The 16797-nt window shown below is 38.0% G+C and overlaps 1 protein-coding gene across 1 annotated transcript in view; it reads right to left on the bottom strand.

Moving 5' to 3' along the window:
- The window catches only part of BICC1 (BicC family RNA binding protein 1), a 107175-nt gene that overhangs the window by 41012 nt on the left and 49366 nt on the right, over positions 1–16797 (bottom strand). Inside the window, exon 3 of the mRNA XM_054382460.1 lies at positions 8276–8345. Coding sequence (XP_054238435.1) covers positions 8276–8345 — 70 coding nt within the window. The remainder of the gene's footprint in view (positions 1–8275; positions 8346–16797) is intronic.

The raw sequence follows: 16797 nt of genomic DNA, 5'->3' as shown, positions 1-16797 counted from the left end.
AATTAATTGATTCTGAAATGGTAGCTATCTGGAGGCTCATACAAATAACTCCAGTAAATGAACTATTTGCTGCCAGTTGCTGGCACAAGGGATGCTTTGGATTTGTGCGTGTTTAACTGCTCAGATTGAAGAGAATCAACATGAACTCCTGTGGCCAAATTTCAAATGTCCTGGAACAATCTCTTTTGTTCATTAATTTATTGCAAAACAGGGAGAAGTCATCTACGCTTGAGGTCAGCTCCTCCAGGAAAAAAAAAAAACCAACAACCAAAAAAAAAAAAAAATCAAACAAACAAAAACAACAAAAAAATCCACAAAACAAAACAAAACAAAAAAAACACGAAAAAAACCCAAACAAAAAAAGAAAGATGAAAGAAATGAACATGTGATCTGAGCACAGCAGTTCTTCAATTTTTTTTTGAAGTAAGGTTTGGGGATTTTTTTCCTCAGAACATGTGAAACAGAATGCATTGGCAGTTTCTCATTTACAGATAAAGTTAACGGAAAAGCAGACACAGCTCATAATACAGCAACTGCAATACATGCTGTAATTAATCTGCATTCCAAACATACACAATGTCAGCAACAGACTTGTTTAAAGTCTCTAAGTCAAATTATGTATCGATTGCCTCAGCAGCACATTACAGAAGATATTTACCTAGTGGTGATTAAGATAAGGAATAGTTAAAGTGCAACATGTAGTCTACAGGTAAATTTAAAAGCTCAGCAATGAGGTAGTACCTAAAGTAAATACTCAGGGAAGTTTTAAAACTACAGAGATTCTTTCCCTGAAAACATTCACGAGCCAAACACTCTAACAGAAAAGAGCAGAATTATTCCAGCTTCATATCTCAGCCTGAGGAAAGCAGCCACTCAGAAAAGACAGACTAGATACTGTGTATGTGCATGACTTCCCAACTGCAAAACATGCCAATACTGTCAGTCTTGGAATCATAGAATCACTAAGGCTGGAAAACACCTGTAAGATCATTGCGTAGCAAACTATAGAAAAACTTGACTAGAAGGCAGTGAGGTATAAGAAGTTTGGGCCTTCAGGTACAGAAGATGTCCATTCAGAAAACCAATGGCAGTGGCGTTTCATCTGAGATACTGAGAAATTCCAGAGAAAATCATCTATGTTTTGAATTCCCTATTCACAGGTTAAAGGAAAAGATTCTCAGTGTTAGCTTTCCACAAACAACCTAAGACAGCTGAAAATCATCTAAATAGTTGTAGGAGAAAACAATTTTTCCATAAAGCATAGAAAAGTCAATCCAACTCTAGCTTGCTAGTAAAAAAGGTAAAATTGGTAGTTCAATAGTATATTTATGTCATATTCAAAAATTTGCCTCCAATTGCTTTTACTCTGATGAATTTCTACCAGAACTAAATAATTTTTGCAAATACTTGTTTTTGTTTACTGCTACTATGAGGCATAAGAGTCACTCCAAAAACTGCCTGCAAATACAAGAGTTGCAAAACAAAGACAGTGCTTGAGACCAAAAATATGATTTAGCATTCCCCATACACTACCCTACCAGTAGTAGCCCTTAATGTCCATGCTGGGCACAGGATTATGTGACTATTTCAGTCAGCAACTATGGCAAAGGGAAATAAACAAGAAGTAGAGATATGCTGCATTTTCAGAACAAAACTCTTCACCAGCACAAACAGATTCAGAGAATGGTTGGGGTTGGCAGGGATCTTAAAGATCGTCTAGTTCCAGTCACCCCTGCTATGGGGCATTGTCTCACCTCCATCACTGTAAAGAATTTCTTCCTAACACCCAGTCTAAATTTACACTCCTCAAGCTTCAACCCATTCCTTCTCCTATCACTACAAGTCCTTGTAAAAACGCCCTTCATTGCTTTCTTGAAGGCCCTTTTCAGGTGCTGGGAGGCTGCTATAAAGTCTCCCTGGAGCCTTTTTCAGGCAGAAAACTCTCACAGCCTATCCCCATTGGGGAGGTGTTTCAGCCCTCTGATCATCTTTGCGGCTGTTTTCTGGACCTGCTCCAGCAGTTCAATGATCATCTTATGCTGGGGGCACCAGATATACAAACATATATATACACACACACAAATATATACACAAATTCAAACTCTGTCTCCCAGAAGTTTTAATTTACTCAGCCAATCCTTTGTTGTTCCACCTTCTTTAGGAGAGCCATAACAGCTTTTAAAAGCAAACTCTCCATCTTCTTACAGCAATTTCCATCTGTCCTTTCAACTCTGCCCAAACTTAGAGCTGCTAGTCCTACAGCTTCCTTCTCTGCTTCAGTGGGTGGTGAAGCACAGACAAGAACTGCTAAATGCCTCTGAGTTACCATCGAGTTGTTACTAAATTTGCATCATTTCTCCAGTTGGTTTTGAGTGTAAACTGTCTTCTGTCACCTCGATGTCAGTTGCAGATTTTGTAAATGCAGGCTACCCCAGGTACTCATAATTAATGAAAACAGTGCCTAGTATGGGACAGCACAAAGTATCTAACAGAAGGAAGAAGCAAAGATGCTAGATTTCATGCGTTTTAAGGACAGGAAGTCACTGGACCTCCTTATGTTTCAGGCAAATTTCCCGCAAGCAAAGAAAATAACAAATACTGCAAATACCAAGGGCATCCTGGGCTGCATCAAAACAAGTGTGGCCAGCAGGTCAAGACAGATGATTCTGCCACTTTTCTCTGATAAGACCTCACCTGTAGTACTGTATCCAACTCTAGAGCCCTCAACAGGAAGGACATGGACCTGATGAAGTGGGTCCAAAGGAGGGCCACAAAGATGATGAGAGGGCTGGAACACCTCTGCTATGAGGACAGGCTAAGGGATCTGGGATTATTCAGCCTGGAGAAGGCCCCTGGGAGAACTAATAATGTCCTTCCAGTACCTGAAGGGAGTCTACAAGCAGGCTGTAGAGAAACTGTTCACAAAGGCCTGAAGTGATAGGACAAGGGGAAATGGTTTGAAATTAGAGAAGAGTAGATTTAGATTGGATGTTAGGAACAAATTCTTTTCCATGAAGGTGGTGGAACACTGGAACAGGTTGCCCAGGGAAGTAGTTAAGGCCCCATCCCTGGAGATATTCAAGGTCAGGCTCAACAAAGTTCTGAGCAACCTGAGGAATGTCCCCCGCTGACTGCAGGGTGTTCGGACTAGATGACCTTTGGACATCCCTTACAGCCCAAAATATTCTGTGATTCTATGTTCAACAGGGTTTTTCTCTCCCAGAGTTTGCTCACTCTGAAATCTAAAATATTTTTGAAAGGACCAAATGTACCTATAAGCAAGTTAATTAATGTTTGTAATTCTCCACGACAGTACCCACAGGCAGGAAAACAAACATGAGCTTAGCTTCTCAGTGGACTCCATTACAATAGAAATAGGAGATGAGGATACACAGGCATGCATTGTGCCCATGTATAACTTGGTGGGAACTGTTTGTCATTGCAATATTTTAAGCAAGTTCCACAAAACAGCTTAAGTTTTATTAAAGCCCAGTATTTCCTCACCTTACTTTCTTGGCTATTCTCCTCCGGCATTGCCAAACCCAAGCAGTTTATATGTTATTTCACATTGCTCTGGACAGAATTCTAATATGCTGGATGACAGTTGCACTCAAATTTGATCCTCCTTATTACTGTCTTGTTTTCCTTGCTCACATTCTGTTTTGTGATTTTTGGTAGAAAGTGCCAACACCCTCAGCTCACAGACTAGAAATGAATGCTTTGTGTTGCCAGCACTTGAAATCATACATGTGTTTTGACGGAAGAGCAGACATCTGTTAAATGTTTAACAAATCGAAACTGCCGTCTTCTAAATTGCATCTTTATGGAAACAGCACAAAGATATTAGAGATGAGAACAGTGACATGTTAGATATTTAATCACTGGATTAGGACAGTAAAGGAAGTCTGCATCAACACAGTAACCAGCTTTTCTCCAGAATATTCATCAAGAGGAAACCTCAGAATTGTGTCCGAGCTAATTTCCTGTATTAGAAGTCCATGCCAGACACCTATAAACACTGTGCTGTAATCCTCCTCTCCACTTCTGGGTATGTATTTTTTCACCTGGTCCTTCTAACACATCTTCCTTTTTCCATCTCCCATCTGTTTTCCCATTATCCTTACTCCAACTTTGTCACTAACTCTTCATTACTATACTTTCAAAACCATCATTTCTTTAAGACTTCCACTCTAACCTTATGCTTCCTGCCATTTATTTCTTGAATCACATCTCCCGCTTTCCATCTGTCTCCAGTCTCTCCTTCAGTCTCCCATTTCCTCTCCACCTCACTTGCTTCCCCGCTTTCCACTTCATTCACAGCTTTTTCCTTTTCCCATAGCTTTCCGCTCACTCACAAGATATCCTTTGTCGTTACCCCTTTGGAGGGGTCAATACAGGTAGTATAGGTTGCCAGCAGTCTTCAGTGACTAGCCTTGGTTAAGGGACATTGACAGATGATATCTGTCTCACCAGTCAAACCATACCAATTCAGTAGTTTACCACACAGCCAGAAGCAGAGGCTACAAGAGTTCTTGATAAGCATTTATCATGAAATCAGAGTTATTGTGTAACTACTAAAAATCTAGAAGCTAAAAAAAAAAAAAAATCCATCACAAGAACACTGTTTATGCCCTGGATTTTGTGCTCTTCAGATGTTACTTGCTTCACAGGAAATGTTAGTATTGCCATATGACCAAGAAATAAAACTACTAACACAATTTATACAAAGTTGATTTTGTACAGATGAAAAGCTTAAAATCCTAAAAACCCTATTATAGTGATTTTTCAGAACACCCCTTGAAACCTTCCGAACCACTATGAACACATGAAAGTGGAAGTGAGTTATACACAAAGAAAGTATGAAACACAACACTTGGCTTTTCTAAACACTTCTGCAACCAAAGTCAGTAAAAAGTACATGCTGAAAACCAGAACTAAAACATATGGGCTTCAACTGGCATTTGACACCAGGAGTCTTTCTTTTCTTACAAAAAAAACCTACCGAGTATGAATAATCCCTTGTCAAAAGAAAACAAACACTAGAGCAGTTACTTAACAGAATTACAAACAGATAACTGCAGCCTCCCCAAGAGGCTGCCAGAAAAGTCTGATAGATTAAAATGTTAAACTGATTATTTTGAATTAACTGACTAGAATTTTCTGTATTCTGATGATCACCACTGAAAACACAGGCTATTAATGCATCTTTGTAAAGCAGGATGAATCATTTCTTCTTGGTTTTATTTTAGTGAGGTCAAATAAAAGTTGCAAAGGAATTTTGCTCCATGCACAGAAAGCTGACACAGAATTCCCAAACCAACGGTTCTGTTGTCATGGGCACCAGCAAGGAAAAGGCATTTAAATGCCAAAATATTTAAGAAAACCTTTAGTGAACTAATATAAAGTCAGACCTATGACTTTATACCTTGGGAACCAAAATGAAATAGCTTCAAGAAACATTCTGCTGACAAAAGGGTGTGGGCCTCAATAAACCAGCGGCCCTGAATGCCCCCTGTGCTTGTGGGTTTGACATCAGGGCATGCCGTGCTGGAGGGCTGAGCTGCCTAGCAGGTAGCTATGGAGGCAGAGGGACAGACCTTAAAAGCATGCAGTAACACAAGAATGATAAGACCACAACCTCCCCGTTTAACAGCTGTGAAAACAGTTCTGTCTCCTCTGATTTCAGTTCCTAGTCTTTCCTGCAGAAGTATTTGAAAAATGTACAACCAACTGTACCTTTATGCTTACTCTCAACATACAGAATGAGGCTATCCCAGGGGTACAGTGATCATTACTGTCTCCACTGCTAGGATACAGATTTATCTCAGATTGATACATAAGGATCCCATTTCCACTTACAAACCTGGAAGCCATGTGAAGCAATTTCAAAAGCTTATTTAAAGCACCTGTTTTGACCTTTATGTAACGAGATGGAGAGCTGCTAGGGGGGGAACAGGTGCCTAAAGAAGAGTCACCAATGATCAGATTGGTTATTGATGGGGGACTATTTTCCTTTCTCTGTAAAGGTGGCAATCCACATAGAATCATAGAAAAACCAAGGCTTGAAAAAACCTTTAAGATCATTGAGTCCCACCGTAACCCAACTACCGTGATCACTAAACCACACTGACATGCTTCTTGAACATCTCCAAGGATGGTGGCCCTATCACTTCCCTGGGCAGCCTGTTCAAACACTTTTTCCTCGTATTGAATCTAAACCTTCGCTGGCCCAACTTAACTAGAGATAAGATTAGAGGAAATAGGTTTACTTGGGAGAAGAGACCGACACCAGCCTTACTCCAACCCCCTCTCAGGTAGCTATAGAAAGCAATAAGCTCTCCTCTTAGCCTTCTCTTCTTGTACACTTTTAGCCTTAATCTTACCATGCAGTGACATTTTTGTTTTACCAAAAAATTAAGTCTGTGGCACGCAGTTCCCAGCTCATAGAAGGAAAGACAGCATGTCCTGAGTTCAAATCCTCAGAGAACCAGCCAATTCTTGGTTGCAGACTCTCCCCGCAATCACAAAATACCGTTCAGTGAAGCTAGAGTATGTCAAACACTTAGAATACTTTCTTTTATATAAACAGCTGCTGTAGTTGCAAATAGAAAGCTACAGAATTGCAAACAACTGATAGCAAGAGTAAACAGAATATATAAAAATGACATTATTTCACAAGAAATAAGAACCTCTAGCTGAAGGGGTTCTTGGCACACATACTGTAATTTACTAGCTTAGGTGTCCATACATACACAGCTTCTCAGACCAAAGCTAGCCAGAGAGTAAAAATCTTAACTAAAGAGTCTCCCTGTAGTCCACAGGCATTTGAAACATTTTTAATAGTATAGCATATTGCTAAAATGCCTAATTTGCAGCCCATCACTAGCTAAAGTTTCCTTTGGCAGAAAGATTTTCCAGGATAATCATTCCCACCACAGATGTACTCAGTATGCTCAGCTCCATTATGTGTTCCCTCTCCTAAATTTTTAGTTTTATTATCAGCTCATAAGTTTTTGTTCTTTTACTTCCCCTGGTATTTAAATTCATTCTATGTACTGAGAGAGCTTCATCTCAAAAAATATTATCTTCTTTTTGAAATCACTAATAATAAAGAACTGAAATTAATCTACATAGGAAACTGCGTCTCTAAATACCAGTCCAAAATCCCAGCCAGGCACCTCCCTTTCATGGGCTTTCCTCCATGCTTTTCATCTTCAGAACTAAGTTTCTTTCAAATTTAAATGAGCCAAGTGCAGGAACTGGTTTATTTCTTCTTTTCTCCCCTCAAAAGAAAAATCCCTGCCTCAGTTTCCCAAGGAGCTTCAGCTGTGTATCAATTCAAAGCACCTGAGGCAGAAAGCACGCAGAACACCACAAGAGCAGCACAGGTTTGAACAGAGACCTTGTCACTCTAACATCACTAGACACATTAGTTCCACACATTAATATACATGACATACACACGACATTGGCATTTTTTCCAGTCTGAATTTATTCCTCACTTTTCCCCTTCAGTTAGATTTTTTTTTTCCACACAAGTGGGAGAGAACAGAACAGGGGAAGGAATTAAATGCATTCATACTTCAATACCATGTAGGAAGGTACCTCAGAGACCAGATCTCACTTTATACCATAAAATGTTACTAATCCTTCACCTTTTTAAAGAGATCTTGCTCATTTACAAAGGTTGTTAGCCTGCATCTCCACCTGTACATTCTAAATATGAAATATAAATCAATTATTTGAACTCCACTTTTTTAATATGTTTGAACATGTTCAAAACAACTCTTAATTTTATATTTCCTACAAAAGAGGAGTTAGGTATTACTGTCATTTAGTCACAGCAATGACTCTTCAAGAACAGAACTAAAAGGCTCATCTCAAAACTCAACACTAAGTCACTCGTAAGAAATTTCTCTACTTAGGTTTCTTAAAGAAGCTAAAAAAGCTAATTTACAATGTTGACAGAAAAACTGACTTAGGCTGCTGTAAAATAAACTGTCCAGACTAGATGAACAATTATACAGAAGCACACATGCTGAAGATGGCAAATATAAGAGTACCAAAAATAAAAGTACCTGCAGAATTTGCAAGCTACTTATAATACATTCATAAAGCTGAGAACTTCAATAAGAAATTCTTTCCAAAAACAATAGACTGAAAATGTTTCCAGTGTCTAGTTCTGATACAGTGACTCCAAAACCAGAATTGTTTATTCTGTGGCTTTACTACTCTAACAACTAATCCCATCCCATAAATAATAATTTAAAAATACCTTTTTTTGACTTTGCTCCAATCTTCAACTTTGATGGCCAAGCAATTTGTGTATTTGTTTCTTCCATAATCTGTTAAAAACAAAGCATTTATGAAAAATCATGGTTTTATTGTTCTCCTACAAAGTCAAAAGTTCATTCTTGGGAAAGATTATGTTTACCACTTGAAAGTGTGCTGACTATTATTACTTATAAATGGCACAAATCATTAACTACTCTTCTTGAGAAATATTTTTGTCTGGTGATACATGGAGCTGAAATTTGATCATTCAGAAAAAAATCCAAAAAGCAGCCCAAAGATGCTCAGCAGTTTCCATGAAAATCAGAAGACCATTACTAGCTGCATCATGCTTTAGGTCCAGCTGAGATAGAATTTCAAAGCTCTACAATTAAATATTTCTTCAGTTATCTTAAAATGGCTTCTAAGAAAATCCTACTAAATTTAAATCAAGTGCTTTTGCATCTCTAACTCAGGATACCTCTGTTTGCCTTCACAGGTTGGAATTTTTGTCTCACCTTTCCATGAAAACAACTTTTCATTGTAGGTCTATCCAGATTTAAAACAAAAACAAAACACACCAAAAAACCAAAACACTAAGTTCTTGGGTTAGCAATGGAGGACACTTGGCATCATTTCTCACAATGCAGTATGCAACCTATCTGTAAATCCCCAATTAGACAACAGGGAAGAACCCTGTGCTCACACTTCTACTTAGAAATCCAGGCAGTCACTTGGTGTCATGCAGATGTTTTCTCTTGCTGCCTTTGTTCTACGGAGCGAGCCCATGAAATGATCAAATTTAATACTGGAACAGACTTACAGTGCATCAGTAACATCCAGTGGTAATAAAGGAAGAGAAAATGGACAACAGCAAACACTTGGTATATGAATTGAAGCAGGCTCTCAGAAATGTTGAGCATGTCTACTGAGCCTAAAACTTTTTACCTCAAGACCTCATCAATACATATCATGAGATCATACCTCTCATCACACTTTAAAGATGAAAAAAATCTTATCATGAAGAGGACCTAAAGAAATGAGAAAGATCTGCACATCAGTCCATCATGAGAAGGCTGTAGGATGCCAAGAAAAATGCATCTATTAAATATGATGCTAGGCTGAATCAGATAAGGCAGCTTCAATGTAGATGTTGATTACCGAAGACACTGATGAATTTTCACCTGGAATAAATTGTCCAGTTGTGTTCACACATGGACAAGATTTTATACAGCAAAAAACCAAACGATCCTCTCTCCATTGAAAATTTCAGTCAAGTTTCTATAATGAGGTACTAATGCTAATTAGGACAGATCCTAAAACGTAGAACAAGTTTGGAACAAAGGGACTCTGAAGTCATTTAAGTCCAAGCTCATATGCAAAGCAAGGCAAAAATGCAAAAGTTAGGTGAGGCTTTTCAAGGCCTTGTCCATGAAGCTCTCATTCCCCTGAAGGAAAGGGATTCCACAGGCTCTTGGCACACTTATTCCACACTATGACCATTTTTAACAAGACATTATTTGATTCCTCCATTGCTCAAACGTTGGTTCTTCTTACCTGTGCACTCTTAGGAGGAGCCTAACTCAAGTCCATCTTCTAACCACCCACAGTGTAGCTTAAGACTGATGCTCCTTTGCCTCCCGTCCTCCATGCTGAATAAACCCTGCTGTCAGCTTCTTTGTGTATCTACTGCTCCACACCCTTGATCAACCTGACGACCATGCACTGGAGTCACACCTCCTTGTCCACATCTTTCTTGGGGGACGTAACTGGACAAAGTACTCCACATGTAGCTTCTCAGTAACTGAGCAAATGGGAATAACTACTTGCCTTGATCTGCTGGGCCAATACTACTGTAGATACTGTGTCAATATACAAATACACAGGTAGGTAGTTGAATACTAAGGAGATTTAATGCATATAATGGCAATAAGCACAAAAGTGCTCAGTGTAAAGTAGAAAAACCCCTAAATCAGAAGAACTGATAGAATCTTTGAATGCTCTAAACAGAAAGAGGTAGAAAAGGAGTGAGTTTTTCAGATGGCAGTTTCCAGGGTCTGGTTCTTCCTGTATAAAGAATATTAATTCAACCTCCTCAGGAGGACTGCAAAAAAGAATTGTGTTCTTTTCAGTGCTAATATGAATGAGAATTACAATACACAGAGTAGACACCAATGGGGAGAGGAATTCAGCAAAGCAGCACATGTTAGTACTTTTACTCATCTGCAGCAAGCAGAGTAAAAATTTTTTTAAAAATCTCTTAAAAATTAGCAAGGCTGATTTCAAGAGGAAAAATGGATGCATTAAGAAAACAGCTACATTATCAGTAAATTTCCCATAATAGTCTAATTCAGAACTTGTCTAACACCTCTTAATTCTTATTTTCTATATCCACATCTCTAGGACACGACAAAAACTTCCAGATTAGCACACGATTTAGAAAACCTGACAGTGTCAGCCAGACTTCATTATACAGTATTTTTGGTTTCAGCAACTATTGGATAATAAGTTACAGCTGAAGTAAGACATTTCCAGGAGGATGAAATTCTACCAGCAACAGAATACTTCATGATTTTCCAATTCAGATATGAAAAAAATCCTATTTTTAAGAATTCACTTGTCTGAGAGGGCTTGGAGCTAGAATTATTCTTAATTGTGCACCAGGCAAGGAAATACACAGGAAATAGAAGGGCACTAGCTGAAAGACAGGATATGCTAAAACAAAGCACAGTGCAGGATTGAGTTAAAGAAGATCCAACATAAAAGGAACCACAAGAGAGGAGACAGAAGAAGAGTGGATGAATTCCATTCAAGACAAGTGTTACATCCCTGAAGCCCTTTTACCCTCTCGAAGTTTGGAGACTTCTGCTTTGAAAGAAATTAAGCTCTCCTCATTCCTCATGCTAAAGCAGAACAAAATGAAAGCCCACAGCTTCAGAAATACACACTGTCTGGGGACATATGAGAAAGAGGCATATGGAGACCTTCAAAGGAGAACTTAGAGTTGCCAGCCATTGAGTTCTGGCCACTTAATATCCTTAAGCTCATCAGAGAATGCAATGCTAAAAATTACCACATTAGACCAAAGAGATGACTATTCACTAGGAAACCAAGTTTATCTCCTGTCTTAGGCAGTTAAGCAAAAAAAAAAGTCTGGATGCATTTAAATGAAGTATAAAAACACTCAGAGTATGTGCTGGCTTTCAACTCAAAGCAGTAAACTTCACAATAAATTCCAAACTGATTATTGCAATAACAATCCTTTCCATAGTTTTGAAACCCACTCAACATAAGGGGGGGAAAAAAAAAAGTTTTTTGCTACAGCATTTTTTTCCACCAGTAAAAATAATTTATCTTGCCTGTAAAACAATTTGAGATGTTTAACTGCCTAAGAAACTTTTCAACAGGAACTAACTTCAGGTTTTGTTTTTGAGAAATCAGGGCTTTCATATGAAGACAAGTTTAAACTATATTGCTTGCTCTTTTATTTATTATTTATCTATTGCATTTAGTGTAACAGGCATCACAAAACTCTAGAAAACAAGAAGCTGAATTTTTACTGTAGTGGTAAATCATCAAGGCATAGATGATGTCAAAAAGTGTGCAACAGAGAAACTCTGCATAGCATAGATCACAGAATCATAGAATCATTAAGGTTGAAAAAGACCTTTAAGATTGAGTCCTACTGTAACCCAGCTACCATAACCACCAAACCATATCCTGAGGTGCCACACCTACAGATTCTTGAACATCCCCAGGAATGGCAACTACACCACTCTCTGGGCAACCTCTCACCACTCTCTTTGGACATTAGGAAAAAAAAAAAAAAAAACCAAACCAAAACCACAACTTTTCTATCTAAACCTCCCATGGAACAAATTAAACCTCTTGTCCTATCTCTAAGTTACTTGGGAGAAGAGACCGACACCACCCTCACTCCAAACTCCTTTCAGGTAGCTGTAGAAAGCAATAAGATCTCCCCTTACCCTTCTCTTCTCCTAACTAAACAAATCCATCTCCCTCAGCTGCTCCTCATATACCATGCCCTCTAAATCCTTCACCAGTGTTGTTGGTCTTCTCTGGATATGCTCCAGGACCTCAAAGTCTTTCATACCCTGTGGTATCCAGAACTGAACACAGTACTCCAGCTGTGACTTCACCAGGGCTAAGTACAGGGGTACAATCACTTCCCTACCTCTGGCTGGGCACACTAGATCTGATCCAAGCCAGGATGCAGCTGGCTTTCTTGGCCACCTGGGCACACTGCTGGCTCATATGCTCAACTGTTGGTTCACCAGCACCCCCAGATCATTTTCTACCAGGCTGCTTGTATCAGCCACTCTACCACAAGACCCTGCACTTGGTCTTGTTAAACCTCATTCCACTGACCTCAGCCCATCAATTTAACCTGTGAAGGAATTGATTTAGGGACCAGAACCCCAGACACTGTCTTACTGATAGAAGGAGATGCTTTAACCCTGATGGGTGGCAAACCCTGGGAACAGAGCACAGCTAGAAGGAAAACACAGACAGGTCAGCTCCCTAGAGGCCACTGTGACCTAAGGGAGTTATGCAGGGACCTGATAACAAGAACAAAGTAAAACTTAGGACAGAATTATGGAATCCCTTTATCTCTTGCCTGACGTATGCTTAAGCCTTCTGAAAAATATATGCGTCCGTGTGATACTTTCTCTCTGTAGCCAATCATGAATTTACAACTGCAATATGGACATACCAATGACCAATTACAAGCTGCCTTCTGATATTATGTTAACCTGTATAAAGAAAAAGCTTTGTACAATAAATCGACACTTGGCTTGCATCAGGCCTCGTCCCGTCTCTCACATCACTGACCTCAGCCCATCAATTTAACCTGTCCAGATCTCTCTGCAGAGCCTTCTTCCCCTCAAGCAGATCAACACTGCTGCTCAATTTAATATAGTATGAAAAACTGATGTTTCAGTTACATAAATAATTTTGTTACAAAACTTTTAAAGGAAATTTAGCCTAGGGACAACTAAATCAGAGTTTGTGATCTTTGTAAAGTAGGACCTCTGCTTAGGCTTCCCTTTTTATAAAAAGTAAGTGAAAGGGTTTACACTCATCAGCACACTCCTCAGCTTGAGATATCAACTGACCAAAACAAGCAGGCATATTTGGCAACAAGACCATAGTAAATATGGTCATTCTTCTTCCCAAAATGAGAGAAATGCTAAGCAATTATCTATTTACATCTTTCCATTCCTCCCCTTTCCCCAAGAGAAATCATAGTGTTTATGCAGCCAAAATATATAAACTATTCTCAGTGGAAAACATACAGAAGATGACACAAGATTCTGGAAGACACCAACAAAATAAATCATCTGTGCCCTGACCCTGAAAAAAAAAGAATCAAAAAAATGAACACCCCAAAACCAACAACAAATCCAACAAAAAAAAAAAAAAAAAAAAAAAAAAAAAAAAAAAAAACACCAAAAAAAAAACCATCTGGGTCTAGCTGCAAATCATTGATATTTCAAGGAGGGTGGGAAATGAAAAAAGAAAGGAAAACATCTAGCTGTAAGGCAGCTGGAAGAAAAGCTTTTGGCTTCCTTTTATTACGGCTTGAAAAATTTATAGTTTAGCACTTCAGGGAGTTTTTACATTAAACAGAGTGAGATTTTTTTTTCTTACATCATAATTTTTGTTTAGCTGATTTTGGATGGAAACTGGAATGCCCTGAAAGCGAAAAAGCAACCAATCAAAACTGCCCAAAACCCATTAGAATTTCAGAATTCAAAAGGAAGTATTTTACATACAGTAAATAGATTAAAAAAAAAAAAAGAGAGAGAGAACATACTAAACAGACCTTTCTTCACTTGAAACAAACACATTAAATGAAAATAGCATTGTTTATATGTAGTTCTGTTATCTATTTCTGATCTTCACACCTTTAAGATTCCTGTATCTTGGCAATTTCTTCCTCAGTCAAAAAACAAAATTAAGTTGAATAACTACAGGTGATCATAGTCATTAAAATAAAAATCATGGTCAACTATAAAGCAGCCTAAGACACAGAGGTGGATGAGGGGAGCAAGCATTGATTCTTCTAACTTAAACCCTGGTAAGGGTTACCTAGTTCCCTCTGGGGTACTGGTGGCAGGACTTTCTTCTTCAGCAGGTTAAATATCAAAGCAAAAAAAGGACATTGCAAGGAAAATAGAATAATGTCCTTCTAGATCTTGTTTTTCACTGAGAAACTGCCCCTGTATGTGGGCAAACAAATAAGTAACAATAGAAAAAATGCAGGGTCCAAACTATATTCTAAATTTTCTTTAGAGTCATTCCTCATGTTATTTGCACCCCACATTAACACCTCTCACTGAGAGCATTTCTTAGCATAAAATCATCTTCCAGCAAGACAAAAAGGTATAACCAAATAGTATGCAATTTTTTGAAGCAGTACAAAGTTTAAAATTGAAAAAAGTTTGATGCAATGCTTATGTAACAGGTCAAAGCAAAAAAGCAAACAGGGAAAGTAATTGCCAATCAGAAAAATAATAAAAAGCACACTAAAGTATGAGAGCAAAATACAGATGGCTGAGCCAAATCCGTAGTTCCCATCCCCTCACACCAAATAAAAAAAAAAAAGAAAGAATCTAGTTCTCCATCAAGCAGATATTGGGGAGGGACTTGAAATGCAGAATAGACACTCTTCATTTACGTTTCATGAGCATATCTCAAAGCAGCAAGTATAAGAGCACCTCTAGAGAATTATTGTTGCAACATGACCATCTGGAACTTCAGAGCCAATTGTACCTGTAAATTCAAAATCTCTCAATCTCCATTTTAACATTGCATCAATAAATATCCCTCTCTTCACTACTATAATACAAGAACTATAAAGCACTTAGAGCCAGAAACAACATCCCTAACATGAACTACGAAGAAACAAGTGCTTCCTGATTCAGCTATGTACAGTTAAAATTTGATAGAGAGGACAAAATCCAATGTGTGAGGGTAGGATGAGAACAAGAAAGGACAGGAAAGCTTAGAAGGAGGAATAATTTACATTAAAGGTCATGATCACAGAAATTCTGTAAGTAAATATTTTTGCAATCTTGTCTTCAAAGTGAATTGCAATCAGCTTTAAGCAAACAGCAATTCTTTATGGATGATATCCTCCATACATTTAGCAAGCTAACTCACACCCTAGAAGTATTTCATACACAGCTGGTAGAGAGAAGGTAATTGATTGTTTTGTTACATCACTGTAGACATCCTCATTTTTAATGGAAGTTTTTCCTGACAAAGTTCCCCCCGATCCTCAAGAAAATTTGTTCCATCAATTTTAGAGAAGACAAAGATGAAAGTTAGCATGCAAGACACTAGAGAAAGAAATAAAAACAAAACCCAAAAACCTAACACACACACAAAAAACCCAAACCACAAACAAAACAAAGGAATATCAATGATAGAAAAAAAAAAATAGTACCATGGTAGTAGCCTTTCAAAACATCATGAATATGTTTTTCCATAAACACGGACTATTAATGGGAAGATAGCTTTACTGTCCTAAAAGCTAACACTCTTTTTGCAGATTCAGATCAGCCAAGCAGTTGCCCTGGAATAAATAAGCCAAGCATTATGCTAATATGCTACTAAGCTCTGCAGGTAGAAATAATCCTACCATCAATATCTACCTTCACTTCTCCCAGCACAACAGTTTCCTGAACCCTATAGTCTATTTTTTTGCTCTTTTACAGGTGCATTTTAACTGCTTGATTATTCACAGGGATGTTTAAAAGATAAAATGAAAAATAGTTAAGCATAAAGGTTAAATCCTTAAGATGAAATAACTGTGAAGCCTTTATAAGTATCATTTGGAACAAGAAAGTCAGATCTAAAGACAAAGACTATAACAAGTTGGGGTGTGTGTTTGGTTGGTTTTTAGCATCAAAACCGTCCAAAGCCAGGTTTCTTACAAAAAGGAGACCAAAATACAGTGGAGGTTTATGTCATATCATCCAACACAGATTTTTAAGTATTTGTTTTTCCAAATATTACCTACAATATTATTCAGGATTAATTAATTAATTCAGGAGTTAAATGAAAATACGATGAGAAAGAGTGGTCTTATCACATTTGTCTTACAAGATAAGCATCATCCTCACTTTATGCCTGTTGATTTTCCTTTACACCTAGAACAATTTAAAAACGTCCTAAAATTAGTTACCATAAAACTGACATGCAGTACTGTTTTATTCTCATCCACACCTGTAAAATGGCTTGGGAGCAGATAAAAATACAGAAGCTGAATTTCATATATTTGGTTTTCAAAAATCAAGTGCTCCAACTGCTTCAACTCAAAGTAGGCCCCAAAAGTCAACAGGGAATTCAACAAGTATTACGAAAGCACACTAAACATGTGAAGCACAAGGTTGAACTTGGAGCACACCTTAAAGAATCATAATGAAAGCTGGGGCTAGGAATGCAATATGTTCATGTCAAGAGTTCCAGTCAATCAGAAATTTTAATTGTGACAAC

This window comes from Indicator indicator, chromosome 7, assembly GCF_027791375.1.
Source record: "Indicator indicator isolate 239-I01 chromosome 7, UM_Iind_1.1, whole genome shotgun sequence".
NCBI classification, from domain to species: Eukaryota; Metazoa; Chordata; class Aves; order Piciformes; family Indicatoridae; genus Indicator; species Indicator indicator.
The sequence above is the reverse complement of the archived record's forward strand: the minus strand, read 5'-3'. Positions and strand labels throughout refer to the sequence as shown.